Here is a 16245-nt window from a genome sequence, read left to right as displayed (position 1 = left end):
TCAGAAGTCAATAGAAGATGGATTAGGGCAGAATCGTGGGCAATTTAGACTCACTAAAAAGCTTGATTTTTGCCAAAGAATTAGAAGACTGGATAGCAGACAAAAATAGGTTAGAAAGGGGTAGTTTTCATTTTAACTGTTTTAAATAATAGTAACACTTACATTCATTGCAATTATACATTAATAAACTAACAAAATTTAAACACATGATATCTATTATTTGATGAGACATTTCTATAATGCCCTTAATTACCATGACTATGATGTCTATCCGCAATCTAATATGAAATACACTCTTACAAATGAGAGCTACATTACATTACAGCTGGGAAAATGGACCTTTCAGAAGATTAGGTAGGTTTTGTGAACAAACGAGAAAGGATCAGAATTTGCTCTGGTTTCTTTGAACCCATATGTCGTAGTGAAGGTTGGTGTTGCCTCAAAAATTACTGCAAAATTTCTAAGTGCCATTGTGTTTTCACACACTTATTCATCCAACACCAGGGCACAGTGAAGGAGGAAGCTACTGTTATCCTACTGATAACAGGCAGTAGTGAAATTGTCTAGATAAATAGTACCAGTTTGCATTGAAGATTGTGGGTTCCACAAGGGAGAGGAGCATCCCTGGACGCTGCCTTCTAAGCCCCATTGTTCGGACGCTGAGGTCTAGAGCTGCAGCTTAGCCACAAGTTAGATGGTGCTTGTGACCTCTGAATTAAGAGTCAGCTCACTTATTGATCAGTTTCCTGGTACTGAGCTGCCACTACGCAGTTTAGCTTATTTTTTCCTGTTTACAGCAGATCTATCTGGCAGTCACGGTTGTTGTTCTTGTTTTACATGCTAGACATGGAGGCTTCAGGGCATTGAGCAGTGGGCCTCAGGTCTGCTGAAAGCTGCTGAGTGTGAAGGCAGGACTTGAATCCATGTGAACAATGTCAGCAGTTGGAAGTCCCCGTGGAAGGACAGTGTTGGGCTTGACCTCTGTCTCATCGCGGCTGACTGCGTTCATTTCTGACAAATGTAAAGCATGAAAGAAAAACTGATAATCTGCTCTGCATTTTGATTTGCAGTTTTATGAGTAATATTTGCAGTATACAATGTTTACATTCACCAGAGTCAGTACATGCACGTAACACACCTTAATTACTTTTATGCCCTTGGCCCTGTGTAGTCATCACTCCCCTTCTCTCTGTTTTTTGTTTCAATTGCTTTCTTATGTCTTTTGATACAGGGTCTCACTAAGCAGTTCAGATTCATAGTGAGATCCTCCTGTCTCAGCCTCCTCGCTGCTCAGATTATAGGCTTGTGCCACCACGCCAGCTTCCAGGGATGGCATGGCACCTGGGGCTCTGGGCGGCACAGCATGTGGTATCGGGGATCAAAGTCATGACCTTGTGCTTGCCGGGCAGGCACTGAGATCACTGAGCTGTCTCCCCAGCCACTTCCTTTCCCTTTGCAAATGGTCAATCTTGCCATTTTATATTATCAAAAATACGTTTTTTCTATATATTTTTGTGGCTCATCTATGGATTGAGTCTATTTTTCGCTAAATTCTGTTGTTGTTGTTTAGTTGTTTTTGTGCCAGTCCATATAAGATGTGAGATAGTGATTTCTAGCTATGGCAAGAAGTGCAGGATAATAAGCAGCACACACAGACATAAATGCGATCTTCAGCACACACTGCTGTGAGAATCCAGTGCACACATTTTGTGATTGTTAGGGTGGTTCATCTATTCTTAGCACTCTGGAGGAGAAGAAGCAGTCATTGAGCCTCTGCCTTTCCTGCCCACCCCCTTCTAGTAGCAAGGACTGGCGATCCATTAACCATTAGAGTGACTCAGCTGTGCCTGAAAATGCTCAGGGCCGAGCCAGAGGTCCACACAGGGAAAGCTCAGGTTGGGGCAGGAGCCAGGGGAGCTAGGGCTCTGAGGCTTTCTGTCACCTCTGCCTGAAAGCAATGGGCTGGGCAGGGCAGAGTGGCTGGGGTGAGTTCGGTTTGGATGGAGGAAATCTTCTTACAGCTTCTGAGCTGTAGGTGTGACCTCCAACCATCAGATACTGGCCTGGGGGATTTCGGGCTGGGGAGTATGTATCTGACTTGTGGGTGTTGAAGGAAGTGTTTGGAATGCAGGCTTTGGGCTCATTGGGTTGTGCTCTCTTGCTTGTGGGAAAGCTGACTTTTATATCCTTGGATGAGCCAGCCCCAGTAAGCGTGGTTGAGGATAACTCAGGTCTTCAGGATGTGTGACTCTTCTAAGCTACAGAAAAGTTGTGAAGACACCATGATTTAGTACAATTTTGAGGAGTGCTTTGTGTATGGCAAAAAGATCTTGTAATTTCAGGGAATCTCGTTTCTCTTCTCCCTCACATGGACTCTGAACACCAGGAAGGTCTGGGAAATTTCTCATGGTCCTGCCACCTTCCCTTCTGTGTCCTGATTGGTGCCTCGCTAGTTGTGCTTTTATGAATCAGAGATGCCCTCTTCTTACGGCAATGGTCCATTTGATCTTCAATTGTACAGGCTTGCCTCCTTCTGTGAAAATCCTCTCAACAACATACATACACACAAGCAACACACAGACATAAAGACACACCCACATGCACACACACAGAGACAGAAACAGACACACACAGATGCACAAAGCTACATACACACGCATGCATGTGCACACACACAGACACAGACACAGACACAGACACACAGACACACAGACACACACACACACACACACGCTCAGTTGTCCTTAGTGCAGTCATGAGTTTGGCCTGTTTCAGCCGTCAGCCATGAGATTTGAATCCATCATAACCTATAGCACTTTCTTGTTTACAGAGATTTGGATTGTCCTAGTATAATACACCCTCCTTTCCATCAAATCCCACTCCCTACTACTGTCATTTGTCATTAATGCCAGTGCAATTTCCAGAAAATTGTCATTATAGACAGATGTGCAAGTTTGGAAACAGCTGGTGAGCGCTGGCTGAAGTGGTCCTGAGTCACGATGCTGTCGTTGTCAGCCACAGGACCTTTATGAAACGGCCACTTCTTGCACAACTTCTGTGTCTTGGAGACTTCATTGGTGGCATGGCAGTAGTCATGTTTACCTCACAATGTTACCGTGAAGGATTGGTAAGCAGGCTCATCGAGAACACAGAGCAGAAGTGCTCGGCACGTTGTCAGTGCTCACTGAATGGTGTGATTGGAAGTCATTGTGAAGTGGAATTAGACAGAGTGGGACCCGGTAGATGCTCTCAGTAGACAGAGTTATCACAATAATTAATATGATAACTTTTGGATGACTTCAGTATTAGATAATAAATTGATGCAGGATAAGAGTGCCCTTTCTCATTGCAAAACTTGCAGAGGTGAGGATGAGTGAGGTCCATCTCTAAAGTGAAGAGTCACAGCTGAACAGATCTGAGAAGGCTGGACTTCAAGGAGGTTCTGTCACTGCAGGGGAAACTGGTAAATTTTAGAATCCATTTGTCTTATGTTCAACGCCTACCTGTACTTCTGTGTTTAGCATGGGCCATAAAATAGCTCTGGATCTATTTTCTAGTCACCACATGAATCACAATACATTGCACAATTGTTAGAGAATTCAGCAGAAGTTATTTTGCAAAGAGCACATTTTCTTTCCATTTATTTTTTAAACCATGTATACAATCATCTATATCATGTGATAAATAGTTACATATAAATAGTATCACAGATATCTTTTGATAATGAACTTGTTTTTGAGTTGTGCTAAATTCTCTTAAATGAATCAACATTTTAGTCAGTTACTATTTCTGTGACTGTACTTATTCAGCACATTCTTTCCTTAGTGATTGAATGATTGAATAGAACTCTCATTTTCTCTCTCTAAAGTGGGACACCCAGAGCCATGGAGTGGGCCAACCACACGGTGACCGAGTTCATCCTGCTGGGCTTCACAGCAGATCCCAGGATGCAGCAGGTACTGTTTGTGGTGTTCCTGGTGGTCTATGTTTTGACTCTTCTGGGAAATGCCACCCTCATCACGCTGATCTGTAATGATGCCCGGCTCCACACACCCATGTACTTTTTTATTGGAAATCTGTCTTTCCTAGATCTCTGCTTGTCCTGCGTCTACACCCCAAAGATCCTCCAGATCTGCATCTCTGAGGACAAAAGCATCTCCTTTGCAGGCTGCGTGGCCCAGTTCTTCTTCTCCGCTGGGTTGGACTACACTGAGTGCTACCTGCTGGCCGCCATGGCCTACGACCGCTACGTGGCCATTGCAAAGCCCTTGCTCTATGCCCAGGCCATGCCCACGAAGCTGTGCACCTTCTTTGTGGCAGGCTCCTATAGTGCAGGCTTTATTAATGGCTACATCATCACCAAGGACACTTTTACCTTGACGTTCTGCAGTGACAATGTCCTAGATGACTTCTTCTGTGATATCCCACCCCTGGTGAAAGTAGCCTGTGGCAAAAAGAAGAGCTACCAGGCTGTGCTGATGTTCCTCCTGGCTTCCAATGTCATCACACCCCTCGCCCTCATTCTGGCCTCCTACCTCTTCATCATCGCCACCATCTTGAAGATCCGCTCCACCCAGGGCCGCCTCAAGGCCTTCTCCACGTGTTCCTCCCATCTGGTCTCTGTCACCCTGTACTACGGGTCCATACTCTACATCTATGCTCGACCCCGATCTAGCTATTCTTTGGAGAGGGACAAAATCATTTCTACATTTTACACTGTGGTGTTCCCCATGTTGAATCCGGTGATCTACAGCTTCAGGAATAAGGATGTGAAAGAGGCCCTGAATAAACTATTAAGTAGTTTATAGTGTGGCTCTGAGGAATAGGAAATGCAAATTTTAATTTGTTTCAACTGTACATTTCTAGCAGTGCTGCTGTCATCTGACATCATGAACATAGATACCTGTTACATAAATTATGGTGTTTTCACCTGTGACACATGACACCTCAAGGGACATCTTGGAGGGAAAGTAGAGTAGTTTAGAAGAAAAATGCTGGATGTAAGGTATACGCATTTTGATTGACATCTTTGTTACTCTAGATTTAAAACAGAGAATCCTATTTGTTCTCATTCTTTTGACAAATATCTATTCTATCAATCTGACCATTGTTTGATTGATTTACTTGTAGTGTATTTAGTACAGAGGCTACAAGGGTCTCACTCCATACATCGGACTTGTAGTGATCCTCCTGTTTCCAGCCTCCAAGCTCTGGGATTACAGGCGTGTACCTCATCTCCCAGTCTCAGTCACCTCTCTGAGGAAAGAACCCTGCAGCGATGGCTGGGACAGTTGTATCTCTGCACAAAGCCACGGTTCCTACCCAGTGACTCTCATGTTTCTCTCCCCCAGTGCCCAAAGCTGCTCCCACATCTTGTACCTTGAGAGAAGGGCTGGGAACATACTTCCATGTGATTAGGCTTGGGATTTTTACTCAGTTCTTATGAATTCACTGGACAACACACATTACCTTGTAGCAGTCGGCTTCTTTAAGTCTATTTGCCTGAATGAGTTAGGAAGTCACAGAGCACCTGTCAGCTTCATCACTGGCAAAGGTGCCAGGAAGAGTTTGAGGAAATAAACTCTTAAGTGCAATCAGACTGCTGACATATTTAACGAGTAGATTGGACAACCCACAACAAGGCAGAATAGGACATGACTTGGGTAATTGAGCAACAGCAAATCTTCTTAAATAATCATTATTTGCATCATAATAGGGAGTGCTAGCAGAAGGCATTCAGAAATGCATTAGCTGGGATATCAGTGTGTGTATGCAGGTTGTGAGTATCATGCAGTGAGTTGGTTCTGCTGAAGTGTAATCCTAGAGCTCACCACTGAAAAATGCAGCCAGCAGCCATAGTGTTGCCCATCTCCTGTGGTCCTTGAGAAGGGATAGTTTAAAAACAGTCCTGTGGCCCATTTCATGTCATTGTACCCCGAAGAATAGCTTACCTTGGAATGCATAAGTCGAACATCTCTAATTAGAAAGATCATAATCCAGAATGTCCCAAGGCACGAGTCCATTTGAGTGGCAGGATGAGTGCAATGTCTGAGGAAGTGTGAGGGCCTGGATGCAGGGTGGGACATTCGGGCAGAAAAGGGCAAGTGTCAGAATTTTAATCTTCAGATCCTCCTAAGCTTGTTTCCCAAAACAAGTATTTCCATCCTGTTATTTGAAGGAAGGAAGCTTCCTCTGGGTAAACACCTTTCCTCAAAGTGCTTTCCTTTGGGCATTTGCAAACAAAAACATTTGCAAAATTGTACTTCCATTTGCAAACCCCATCTGGTGAGAAACACAACCATGGCCATCCACCCAACAAGAACATGAACACAACTACATTTCCCAAAGCTATAAAACAAAGTAAATTTGTAAACCGAGGTACTGGTGTATTAAGGCCCTCCCAGGTCTTTAAGGAAGCAAGAAAATTATCTAAGTCCTATGTGGGTGCAGCTGTGTTGCTCTCTTTGGTTTGATCATTCCTTACTTTCTATCTCCTTTACCATTAAGCACCCTTAAAGCCGCATCCATACATGTGAGGTAGCGATATTTAGCAATATTTTTGGATACAGGATTTTGTAATGTAGTTCAGGCTGGCCTTGAACTCACTGTGTAGCCCAGTCTGGCCTTGATCTTATGGCGATCCTCCTGCCTCAGCGTCTGAGTACTGGGATGACAGGTTTATGGTACTGGTCCTGGGTGACATTTGGTCTGGTGGTAGTGTAGAGTGAAGGGGCTCAGTATTGAGAAGATGGACATCAGCTTGAGGCCGCCACCTAGTGTAGTCATTAAAAGACTTTGGTCCAGGAGAAAGCTGGGGCCTTGGAGTGTGCAGTGGTGGCATGAAGGACGGGTCCTTTAGAGAGGAATTTCACTGTTAGTCTTGACCTTGGCAAGGAGTCACTACCTCGTATATCATAGTTCTAGCTCTCCCCACACACAGCCATTTCACTAACCACGTTTCCCTTGCCAACACTGAGCATTTCATTTGCTGTTGCTTTTCTGTGGTCTTTAGAAACAGGTCCTTGGCCATGTCATTCCTCAAGGGCTAGAGATGGGAAGCTCCTCAGAGCTACCATTTGGTGTATGGAATGCTCTTCACATAGGATAGCCACCGTTTTTAAAGCTGAAGACCCTCTGCTTTCTATAATAGCGATCATCCGGGTTATAATCACACTACAATCAATCGATCTTTCAGCCTTCTACCTGTTCCCCAGTCATGACATCTCTGGTGGTGACCAACCATGGCACCAGCACACACCACTGCTGACCTGTAATTCATTTCCCTGGAGACCCTTGTGTCTGCAAATTCTTACAATATACAGCCCAACTAATGGGTCACATCCCCCTGTGGATGTGTTGTAAGGCTACTCCTGAGAGCTGTGTCTGGAAACAGGTGTCCCAGTAAACTTGAAGAATTTATAAATGGACCATCCGCAAAGACATGGGCTGAGTCAGGGGATCCTGGAAAGGCAGGCTTCTTCCACATCTAACCACATCTAGGTAGAAAGGAGACCAGGCATGAGCGGTTAACAGGAAAAGGGAGCAAGGAGACCGATTCTGTGGTGAGCACCACTGGACAAAGCATCAGCATTGACATTGATCCAAAATGAAGGTGGCCTTTAATGTCACTCTGGGAGAAGACTGGCTATTAGGGTTCCAACCTTGAAGTCTTCTCTCCCTTCCATCTTCACTCATATTGCTAAAGTTACTTGGTGCACATCTTCCTGGTTCTTCTCTTGGGGCAGAGAACAAGTTGGGAAAGATGGCCGTTGCCCTAGAAGGAATGGAAGTTACCAGGGCCCTCCACCTTGTTTTGACGTTCTGTATCACTTTATTGTTTTTAAAATTTTTTTCTTTTTCTTGTTTAGGGAATGGTCTACAGAACCATTGGACTTGTAGTGGCCCTCCTGTTTGTAGCCTCCCAACTGCTGGGATTACAGGTGCTTGCCACCACTCCTAGTCTCACTCACTGTCTCAGCACAGCAGATCTGGGAATTGAACCCCCAGCCCCTGTGCTTGCTTCCAGGCATTTTAATCTGCCAAGCCATTTGACTGGCCCTCTAAATTTTTTTATTCTGTTTAAAATAAAAACAGAAAAACAAAAATATGAAGTAAAAAATGCCAGAAATTAGCAAATGAGGAGTAATATCTGTGCTTATGTTCTTATCAATAATCTTGTCTTTACACGTTTGTTTTTATAGAAATGCAGACATCCAGCTATACACTATCCTCTTCTTGATGAGGTTAGCTGGGGCTTATCTATTTTATTTAGTCTTTCAAAGAACCAGCTTTTCATTCTTTAATTCTTTGAACTGTTTTCTTTGTCTCAATTGAATTAATTTCTGCCCTAATCTTTATGATTTCTTTCTGTCTTTGGGCTCTGTGTTTGGTTTTCTCTTCCTTTTCTAGAAGTTGGAGGTGCAACATTAGGGTGTTTATTTGTTCCCGTTCTGTTTTCCTAATGTGTGAGTTCACAGCTATAAATTTTCCTCTGAGAACTGCTTTCATCACATCCTATAAATTCTGATAAGTTGGACTTGAATTTTCATTGAATTGTAGATATTGCTGAATTTCTTGTTTAATTTCATCTGTGACCCATTGGTTGCTGAGTAGGATGTTGTTTAATTTCCATGTATTTATGGGGCTTGCTTATTTTGTTGTCTTGTTTATTTCCAGTTTCATTGCACTGTCATCAGATAAGTCCTATGGATAACCCACTACTGTTATGGACTACTGGACTATATTAGAATATTTTCCTGAATTCATGCACCTACAACATTTAAAGGACAGTGGAATACCCTTCTCCAGCAAAAATAAACAAAAAAGAGGATACAAATGAATGACCATTTTGTATCTGTATATTCAAGATAGTTAGAATTGATATATAGCTACATTCTCTTAATTCAGTGAATAAAAAATTTGTTTTAATAGTGTTTATGGACAGGATATCATGCCTGCATCTTATACAATGAATAACCACTAAGACAACTATACACAATGTATTTATTATTGAAACTGTCCTACTAATCGGTTTTGAAACTGTCTCATTATTATTTGTTTCTCAATAAAATTATGTTTTAAAAAAGAAATGCGAGAAAAACCCTATACACTATATTTATTTGTGTTCAGTAAAACACTATAGAATGTAGAGTGCTTTACTGGTGTGTGAGTTTCTAAATCAAGCCTTTCATTTCTTCCTAAACAAATTTGTCCTGACTTCAGCAATGAACAGTTCTGTTAATTGCTTTGTTTACTATTTCCCCAAGGTGCACAATCCTGAGGAATTTTGTGAGTGAAAACCCTTGAGATCAAATAAATATTACAAAAGGGAAGGCCCCTAGCTGATTTGATTCTAGGGATAGCAGAATAAGGTGTTGGTCATTAATCTGGTAAGTTGTGTGGTTCAGATATTATAGAAGTTTTATGTCCATGACGTGTTAAGAGCTGGGTAAGTTTTGCTGTGCACGCGAGCTATGAAGCTGTGTTTGCATGGGGTTTTGTCACTCTGTGGTAGGTTCTGGAAGTCCTGGGAACAAAAGGAAGGTTTAACTTCACCTTCTCCTCATAGTGACAGAACACGATTTATTTTAAGGCAATGGACAGTGTGTCAGTCTCTCCCTGATTGCCAGTTGAAAAGAGCAGCTATGGAGAGCCATTTATTTAGGACATAAGCCTTTGAAATATCTCAAGAGCCCTAGAGCAACTACAGTGACTGAGTGATTATATTCTCATATCCCAAAATAAATCAAGGAACGTTTAAGTGCCTTTAATTTATTTATTTTTTTCCTTAGAAGATAGCAAACAGTTACAAAAAGCAGAATGCATCTTTCATGAACTGCATAACTCTGGTCAAATTTGAACCAGAAGGGACCTCCTTTCTAAAGCAAACTGTCAGCCTGTGACCTCAGGTTGCTGAGTAGGCATGAGGGGAAATACCGTAAAGATAGGTGAACTGGTTTTCTTACCTGCTTGTGCTGTGCATTTGAAATTTTTCTGTTGTAGAAGCCTAGAAAGTTACGGTTCTCAAGGACTTGGGAACAAACCCCACAAAACTTTACAATAACCTTGAAAGGAAAGGTGGATTAGATAGAAATTCAGAAGTCAATAGAAGATGGATTAGGGCAGAATCGTGGGCAATTTAGACTCACTAAAAAGCTTGATTTTTGCCAAAGAATTAGAAGACTGGATATCAGAGAAAAATAGGGTAAGAAGGGGGAATTTATATTTTTACTCTTTTGAATGATATTAATAATTACATTCATTTGTAATTATACATTAATAATTAACCTAACATAAAAATTTGAACACATGATATCTATTATTTGAGGAAACATTTCTACAATGTCCTTAACTACAATGACTCTATGAAGTCTATCTACAGTCTACTATGAACTGTACTCTCACAAAAGAGAGCTGCATTCCATTACAGCTGGAAAAGTGGGCCCTTAAGAAGATTAGATAGGTTTTCACCCGTGGACAAATGACAGAGGGTTAGGATCAGAATTTTTCTCTGGTTTTTTGAACCTACATGTCATAGTGACCAGTGGGTGCTGCCTCAAAAATGACTGCAAAAACTTCCAAGTAAAACTGTGTGTTTACACACTAACTCATGCAACATCAGAACACGGTGAAGGAGGATACTGCTGTCACCCTACTAATAACCGGCAGTATTGAAATATGTCTAGTTACACAGCATGAGTTTGCATTGAAGAACGTGGGTTCCACAATGGAGAGGAGCCTCCCTGGACCCTGCCTTCTAAGCCCCATTATTTGGGGGCTGAGGCATAATGATGCAGTTTAGACACATTTCAGATGGTGGTTGTGTTCTCTGAATTAAGAGTCAGCTCACTTATTGATCAGTTTCCTGGTACTGAGCTGTCACTAAGCAGTTTTGCTTATTTTTTTCCTGCTTACAGCAGATCTATCTGGCAGTCACGGTTATTGTTCTTGTTTTACATGCTAGACATGGAGGCTTCAGGGCATTGAGCAGTGGGCCTCAGGTCTGCTGAAAGCTGCTGAGCGTGAAGGCAGGACTTGAATCCACATGAACAGTGTCATCAGTTGGAAGTCCCCGTGGAAGGATGGTGTTGGGCTTGACCTCTGTCTCATCGTGGCTACCTCTGTTGATTTCTGACAAATGTACAGCATGAAAGAAAATCTGATTATCTGTTCTATATTTTAATGCCCAGTTTTATGAGTAATGTTTGTAGTATATAGTGGCTATGTTCATCAGAGTTGGGACACGTGTATAATACACCTTAATTATTTTCATGTTGCTTGGCCTTGTGTTGCCACAACTCCCTTTCTTTTCCATTTTTTGTTTCCATTGCTTTCTTATGTCTTTCGATACAGGGTCTCACTACGCATTCAAATTCATAGTGACGTCCTCCTGTCTCAGCCTCCTCAGTGCTGGGATTGCAGGCTGTGCCACCACGCCAGCTTCCAGGGATGGCATGGCACCTGGGGCCCTGGGACCAGCACAGCGTGCACTATCAGGGATCAAAGTCGTGACCTTGTACTTGCCAGGCTGTAGCTTAGCTCGCTGAGCTGCCTCCCCAGCCACTTCCTTTCCTTTTGCAAATGGTCAATACTGCCATTTCCTACCATGAAAAATACATTTTTTTATGTATATTTCAGTGGCTAGTCTGTGGATTAAGTCTATTTTTCTCTAAATTTTGTTGTTGTTTAGTGATTTTTGTGGCTGCCCATTAAAATACAGGATAGTCAGTGATTTCTATCTATGGCAAGAAGTACAGGATAATAAGTAGCACACACAGACACACATAGACATAAATGCCATTGTCAGCACACACTGACGTGCAAATCTAATGCACACACTTCGTAATGGTTAGGTTGGTTCGTCTATTCTTAGCACTCAGCCAAATTTGTGCATCATTACCACCAGCCATGGTTTGGAGAATCAGCAACTGGGGTGACAAAGGAATTAACAAACATCCCTTCCTGAGTTGGCATCTTCAAGATGCAGCCAGCAGCAAACTTCAGGACGAAGTCAGTGCCTGGGGAGGCATCTGGGGTGTGCTCCAGAGAAGAATAAAGCTCGGCGGGGGGCAAACACTTGGCATGAGGACAGGGACACAACTTTGAAGAGGACATCCAGGGGAGGTCTCACTAAACAAAAGACTTCTGTTTGAGGAAATGACAGAATAAAATCAATTTCTAAGAGAAGTGAGCAGCCAGCGAAAATATTTGGAGTTCAGTGTTCCCAGTGCTACAAGTGAGACAAGTACTATGCGTAAACGGGTGTGTTAAATGCAGGCGGATCAGACAGACACTCCGCAGAGAAGCCCCAGGAGTGCTAGATGGGCAGAGCTCTCTCATTTCTACCTGTTTGGGAAGTATTATGTGCTCTTCTTTGCCCCAGATGGTTGATGGATCACCAGCCCTTGTTACTAGAAGGGGGTGGGCGGAAAGGGCAGGGGGCTCAGTGACTGTTTCCTCTCCTCCAGAAGTAACAGCAAGCCCTACTGAAAAGGAGGAAGATTTATGTTGTGGAGAGGAGACTTAGAGAGACTCAGTTGTGGCTGAAAATGCTCAGGGCCGAGCCAGAGGTCCACACAGGGAACACTCACATTGAAGCAGGAGCCAGGGGAGCTAGGGCTCAGACTTCCTGTGACTTTTGCCTGAAAGCAATGGGCTGGGCAGGGCAGAGAGGCCAGGGTGAGTTCAGGTTGGATGGAGGAAATCTTCTTACAGCTTCTGAGCTGTAGGTGTGACCTCCAACCATCAGATACCTGCCTGGGGGATTTCAGGCTGGGGATTTTGCAGGTGTTGAAGGAAGTGTTTGGGATGCGTGCTTTGGGCTCACTGGGTTGTGCTCTCTTGCTTGTGGAAAGGTTGACTTTTATATCCTGGTGTGAGACAGTCCTGGGACAGGTGGTTGAGGATAACTCAGGTCTTCAGGATGTGTGACTCTAAGCCACAGAAAAGTTATGAAAACACCATGATTTAGCACAGCTTTTAAGAGCGTCTGAGTATGGCACAAAAATCTTGTAATCTCAGGAAATGTCATTTCTCTTGTTCCTCACGTGGACTCTGAACACCAGGAAGGGCTGACAAATTTCTGATGATCCACCCTCCTGCCCATTTCTGTCAATTGATGCCTTGATAGTTTTACTTTCCTGAGTCAGAGATGCTGTCTACTCAAGGCAATGGTCCATTTGTTCTTCAAATGCAGATACTTGCCTCCTTCTGTGAAAATCCTCTCCACACAGACACACACAGACACACACAGACACAGACACACACACACACACACCCCACAGGCATACAAATATACATGTATGCACTTACGTACACAGAAACAGACGCATAGAGACACAAATGTGCACACACACATACAGAGATACACACTGGCACAAAGACACAGACACATGCACACACAAGACACAGAAGTAGACACACACAGACACAATGATACACACTCACACACACACACACACACACGCACAGTTGTCCTTAGTGCAATCGCCAGTTTGGCCTGTTTCAGCCATTAGCCTTGAGATTTGAATCCATCATAATCTATAGTACTTTCTTGTTTACAGAGATTTGGATATTCCTAGTACAATATACTGCTCTTTCCATCAAATCCCACTCCCTCCTTCTGTCATTTGTCCTTAGAGCCCAGTGCAACTTCCAGAAAATTATCATTATAGACAGATGTGCAGGTTTGGAAACAGCTGGTGAGCACTGGTTGAGGCGGTCATGAGTCACGACGCTGTCACCCTCAGCAATGGGACCTTCACGAAACAGGCATTTCTTGTACAACTTCTGTGTCTTGGAGGCTACATTTGTAGAATGGCAATAATCACATTTACCAAACAATATTGCCATGAAGGCTTGGTAAGAAGGCTCATCTAGAACAAAGAGCAGAGGGTCTTGGCGATTTCTCAGTGCTCACTGAGTGGTGTGACTGGAAGTCATCAAGAAGTGGGATATAAACACAGTGCGACCAGGTAAATGTACTCAGCAGATAGTGTTATCACATTAGTTAATGATACCTTTCTTATGCCTTCAGTGTTAGATAATAAATTGATTCAGGACAAGAGCGCCCTTTCTGATAGCAAAATGTGTGGCACTGAGGATGAGTGAGTTCCATCTCTAAAGCAAAGAGTCACAGCGGAACAGGTCCGAGAAGGCTGGACTTCGAGGAGGTTCTGTCACTGTAGAAGAAACTGCTAAATTTTAGAATCCATTTGTCTTATGTTCAACGCCTACCTGTACTTCTGTGTTTAGCATGGGCCATAAAATAGCTCCGGATCTATTTTCTAGTCATGACATGAATCAGAATACATTGCACAGTTGTTAGAGAATTCAGCAGAAGTTATTTGGCAAAGAGCACATTTTTTTCCATGTATTTATTAAACCAAGTATGCAATCATATATATCATGAAATAAATACTATTTACATATAAAATAGTATCACAGATATCTTTTGATAGTTAACCTGTTTTTGAATTGTGCTAAATTCTCTTAAATGAATCAATATTTTAATCAGTTACTATTTCTGTGACGGTACTTATTCAGCACATTCTTTCCTTAGTGATTTAATGGTTGAATAAAACTCTCATTTTCTCTCTTTAAAGTGAGACACCCAGAGCCATGGAGTGGACCAACCACACGGTGACCGAGTTCATCCTGCTGGGCTTCACAAGAGACCCTAGGATGCAGCGGGTGCTGTTTGTGGTGTTCCTAGTGGTCTATATTTTGACTCTTCTGGGAAATGCCACCCTCATCACGCTGATCTGTAATGATGCCCGGCTCCACACACCCATGTACTTTTTTATTGGAAATCTGTCTTTCCTAGATCTCTGCTTGTCCTGTGTCTACATCCCAAAGATCCTCCAGAGCTGCATCTCTGAGGACAAAAGCATCTCCTTTGCAGGATGTTTTGCCCAGTTATTATTCTCTGCTGGGCTGGACTACACTGAATGCTACCTGCTGGCCACCATGGCCTACGACCGCTACGTGGCCATTGCAAAGCCCTTGCTCTATGCCCAGGCCATGCCCACGAAGCTGTGCACCTTCTTTGTGGCAGGCTCCTATAGTGCAGGCTTTATTAATGGCTACATCATCACCAAGGACACTTTTACCATGACGTTCTGCAGTGACAACATCCTAGATGACTTCTTCTGTGATATCCCACCCCTAGTGAAGGTAGCCTGTGGCAAAATGAAGAGCTACCAGCCTGTGCTAATGTTCCTCCTGGCTTCCAATATCATCCTGCCCCTCATCCTCATCCTGGCCTCCTACATCTTCATCATTGCCACCATCTTGCAGATGCGCTCCACCCAGGGCCGCCTCAAGGCCTTCTCCACATGCTCCTCCCATCTGGTCTCTGTCACCCTGTACTACGGGTCCATCCTCTACATCTACGCTCGCCCCCGATCTAGCTATTCTTTGGAGAGGGGCAAAATTGCTTCTACATTTTACACTGTGGTGTTCCCCATGTTGAATCCGGTGATCTACAGCTTCAGGAATAAGGATGTGAAAGAGGCCCTGAATAAACTATATAAGTAGGTCCAAATCATCTAACTCTGAGGAACAGCAAATGCAAGTTTTCATTATCTTCAAATGTATATTTCTAGCAGTGCTGCTGTCATCTGACTTCATGAGCAGGGATACCTGTAACATAAGTTATGGTGTTTTCACCTGGGACACATGACACCTAAAGGGACATCTCGGAGGAAAATTAAAGTAGTTTAGAAGAAAAATACTGGATGTAAGATATATGCATTTTTATTGACTTCTCTGTTATTCTAGGTTTAAAGTAGAGAACCTATTTTCTCTCATTCTTTTGAAAATTATCTGTTGATCTACCTGGCCAGCAGGTGCTTTAGTCTGCTCAGCTACCTGGCCAGCTCTATTCGCAGTGTTTTTTTTTTTTTTTTTTTTTTTTTAGCTCTGCACATGTTCCAGATATGTGTCTTTGTCTGCAGGAGCTGGCAAATTTCTCTTCCAGTTGGTAGACTTTTTTGTCTCTGTGCTTTCCCTTGCTATGCAAAGCCGTCTTAATTTGGTGAAGTCTCATTACTTGTTTCTCGTTATCATTTCTTGTGTTTTTAGATCACTGTTCAGGAAGTCTTCATGTGTAATAATAACTTCAAGTGTTTCTCCCGTTTTCTTCTGGTAGTTTCAAAATTTTACACTGGAGCCATGACAAAATCATTGTCATTGTTTAATAATTCACAGTAAGAAAATGTTAATGTGCATATATGAAGAATAAAT

The 16245-nt window shown here is 42.9% G+C and overlaps 2 protein-coding genes across 2 annotated transcripts; both read left to right on the top strand.

The window, feature by feature from the left end:
* Positions 1-3884: 3884 nt before the first annotated feature.
* Positions 3885-4808, top strand: LOC101585818 (olfactory receptor 1013-like). Its single transcript, XM_004645822.1, has one exon. It carries the CDS (start codon positions 3885-3887, stop codon positions 4806-4808), a length of 924 nt encoding a protein of 307 aa, XP_004645879.1.
* A 9811-nt stretch (positions 4809-14619) lies between these two features.
* LOC101591750 (olfactory receptor 1013-like) lies at positions 14620-15537 on the top strand. Its single transcript, XM_004645762.1, has one exon. It carries the CDS (start codon positions 14620-14622, stop codon positions 15535-15537), a length of 918 nt encoding a protein of 305 aa, XP_004645819.1.
* Positions 15538-16245: the final 708 nt, after the last annotated feature.

The sequence above is a fragment of the Octodon degus genome, unplaced genomic scaffold (genome assembly GCF_000260255.1).
Source record: "Octodon degus isolate 3935 unplaced genomic scaffold, OctDeg1.0 scaffold00239, whole genome shotgun sequence".
NCBI classification, from domain to species: Eukaryota; Metazoa; Chordata; class Mammalia; order Rodentia; family Octodontidae; genus Octodon; species Octodon degus.
The sequence above is the reverse complement of the archived record's forward strand: the minus strand, read 5'-3'. Positions and strand labels throughout refer to the sequence as shown.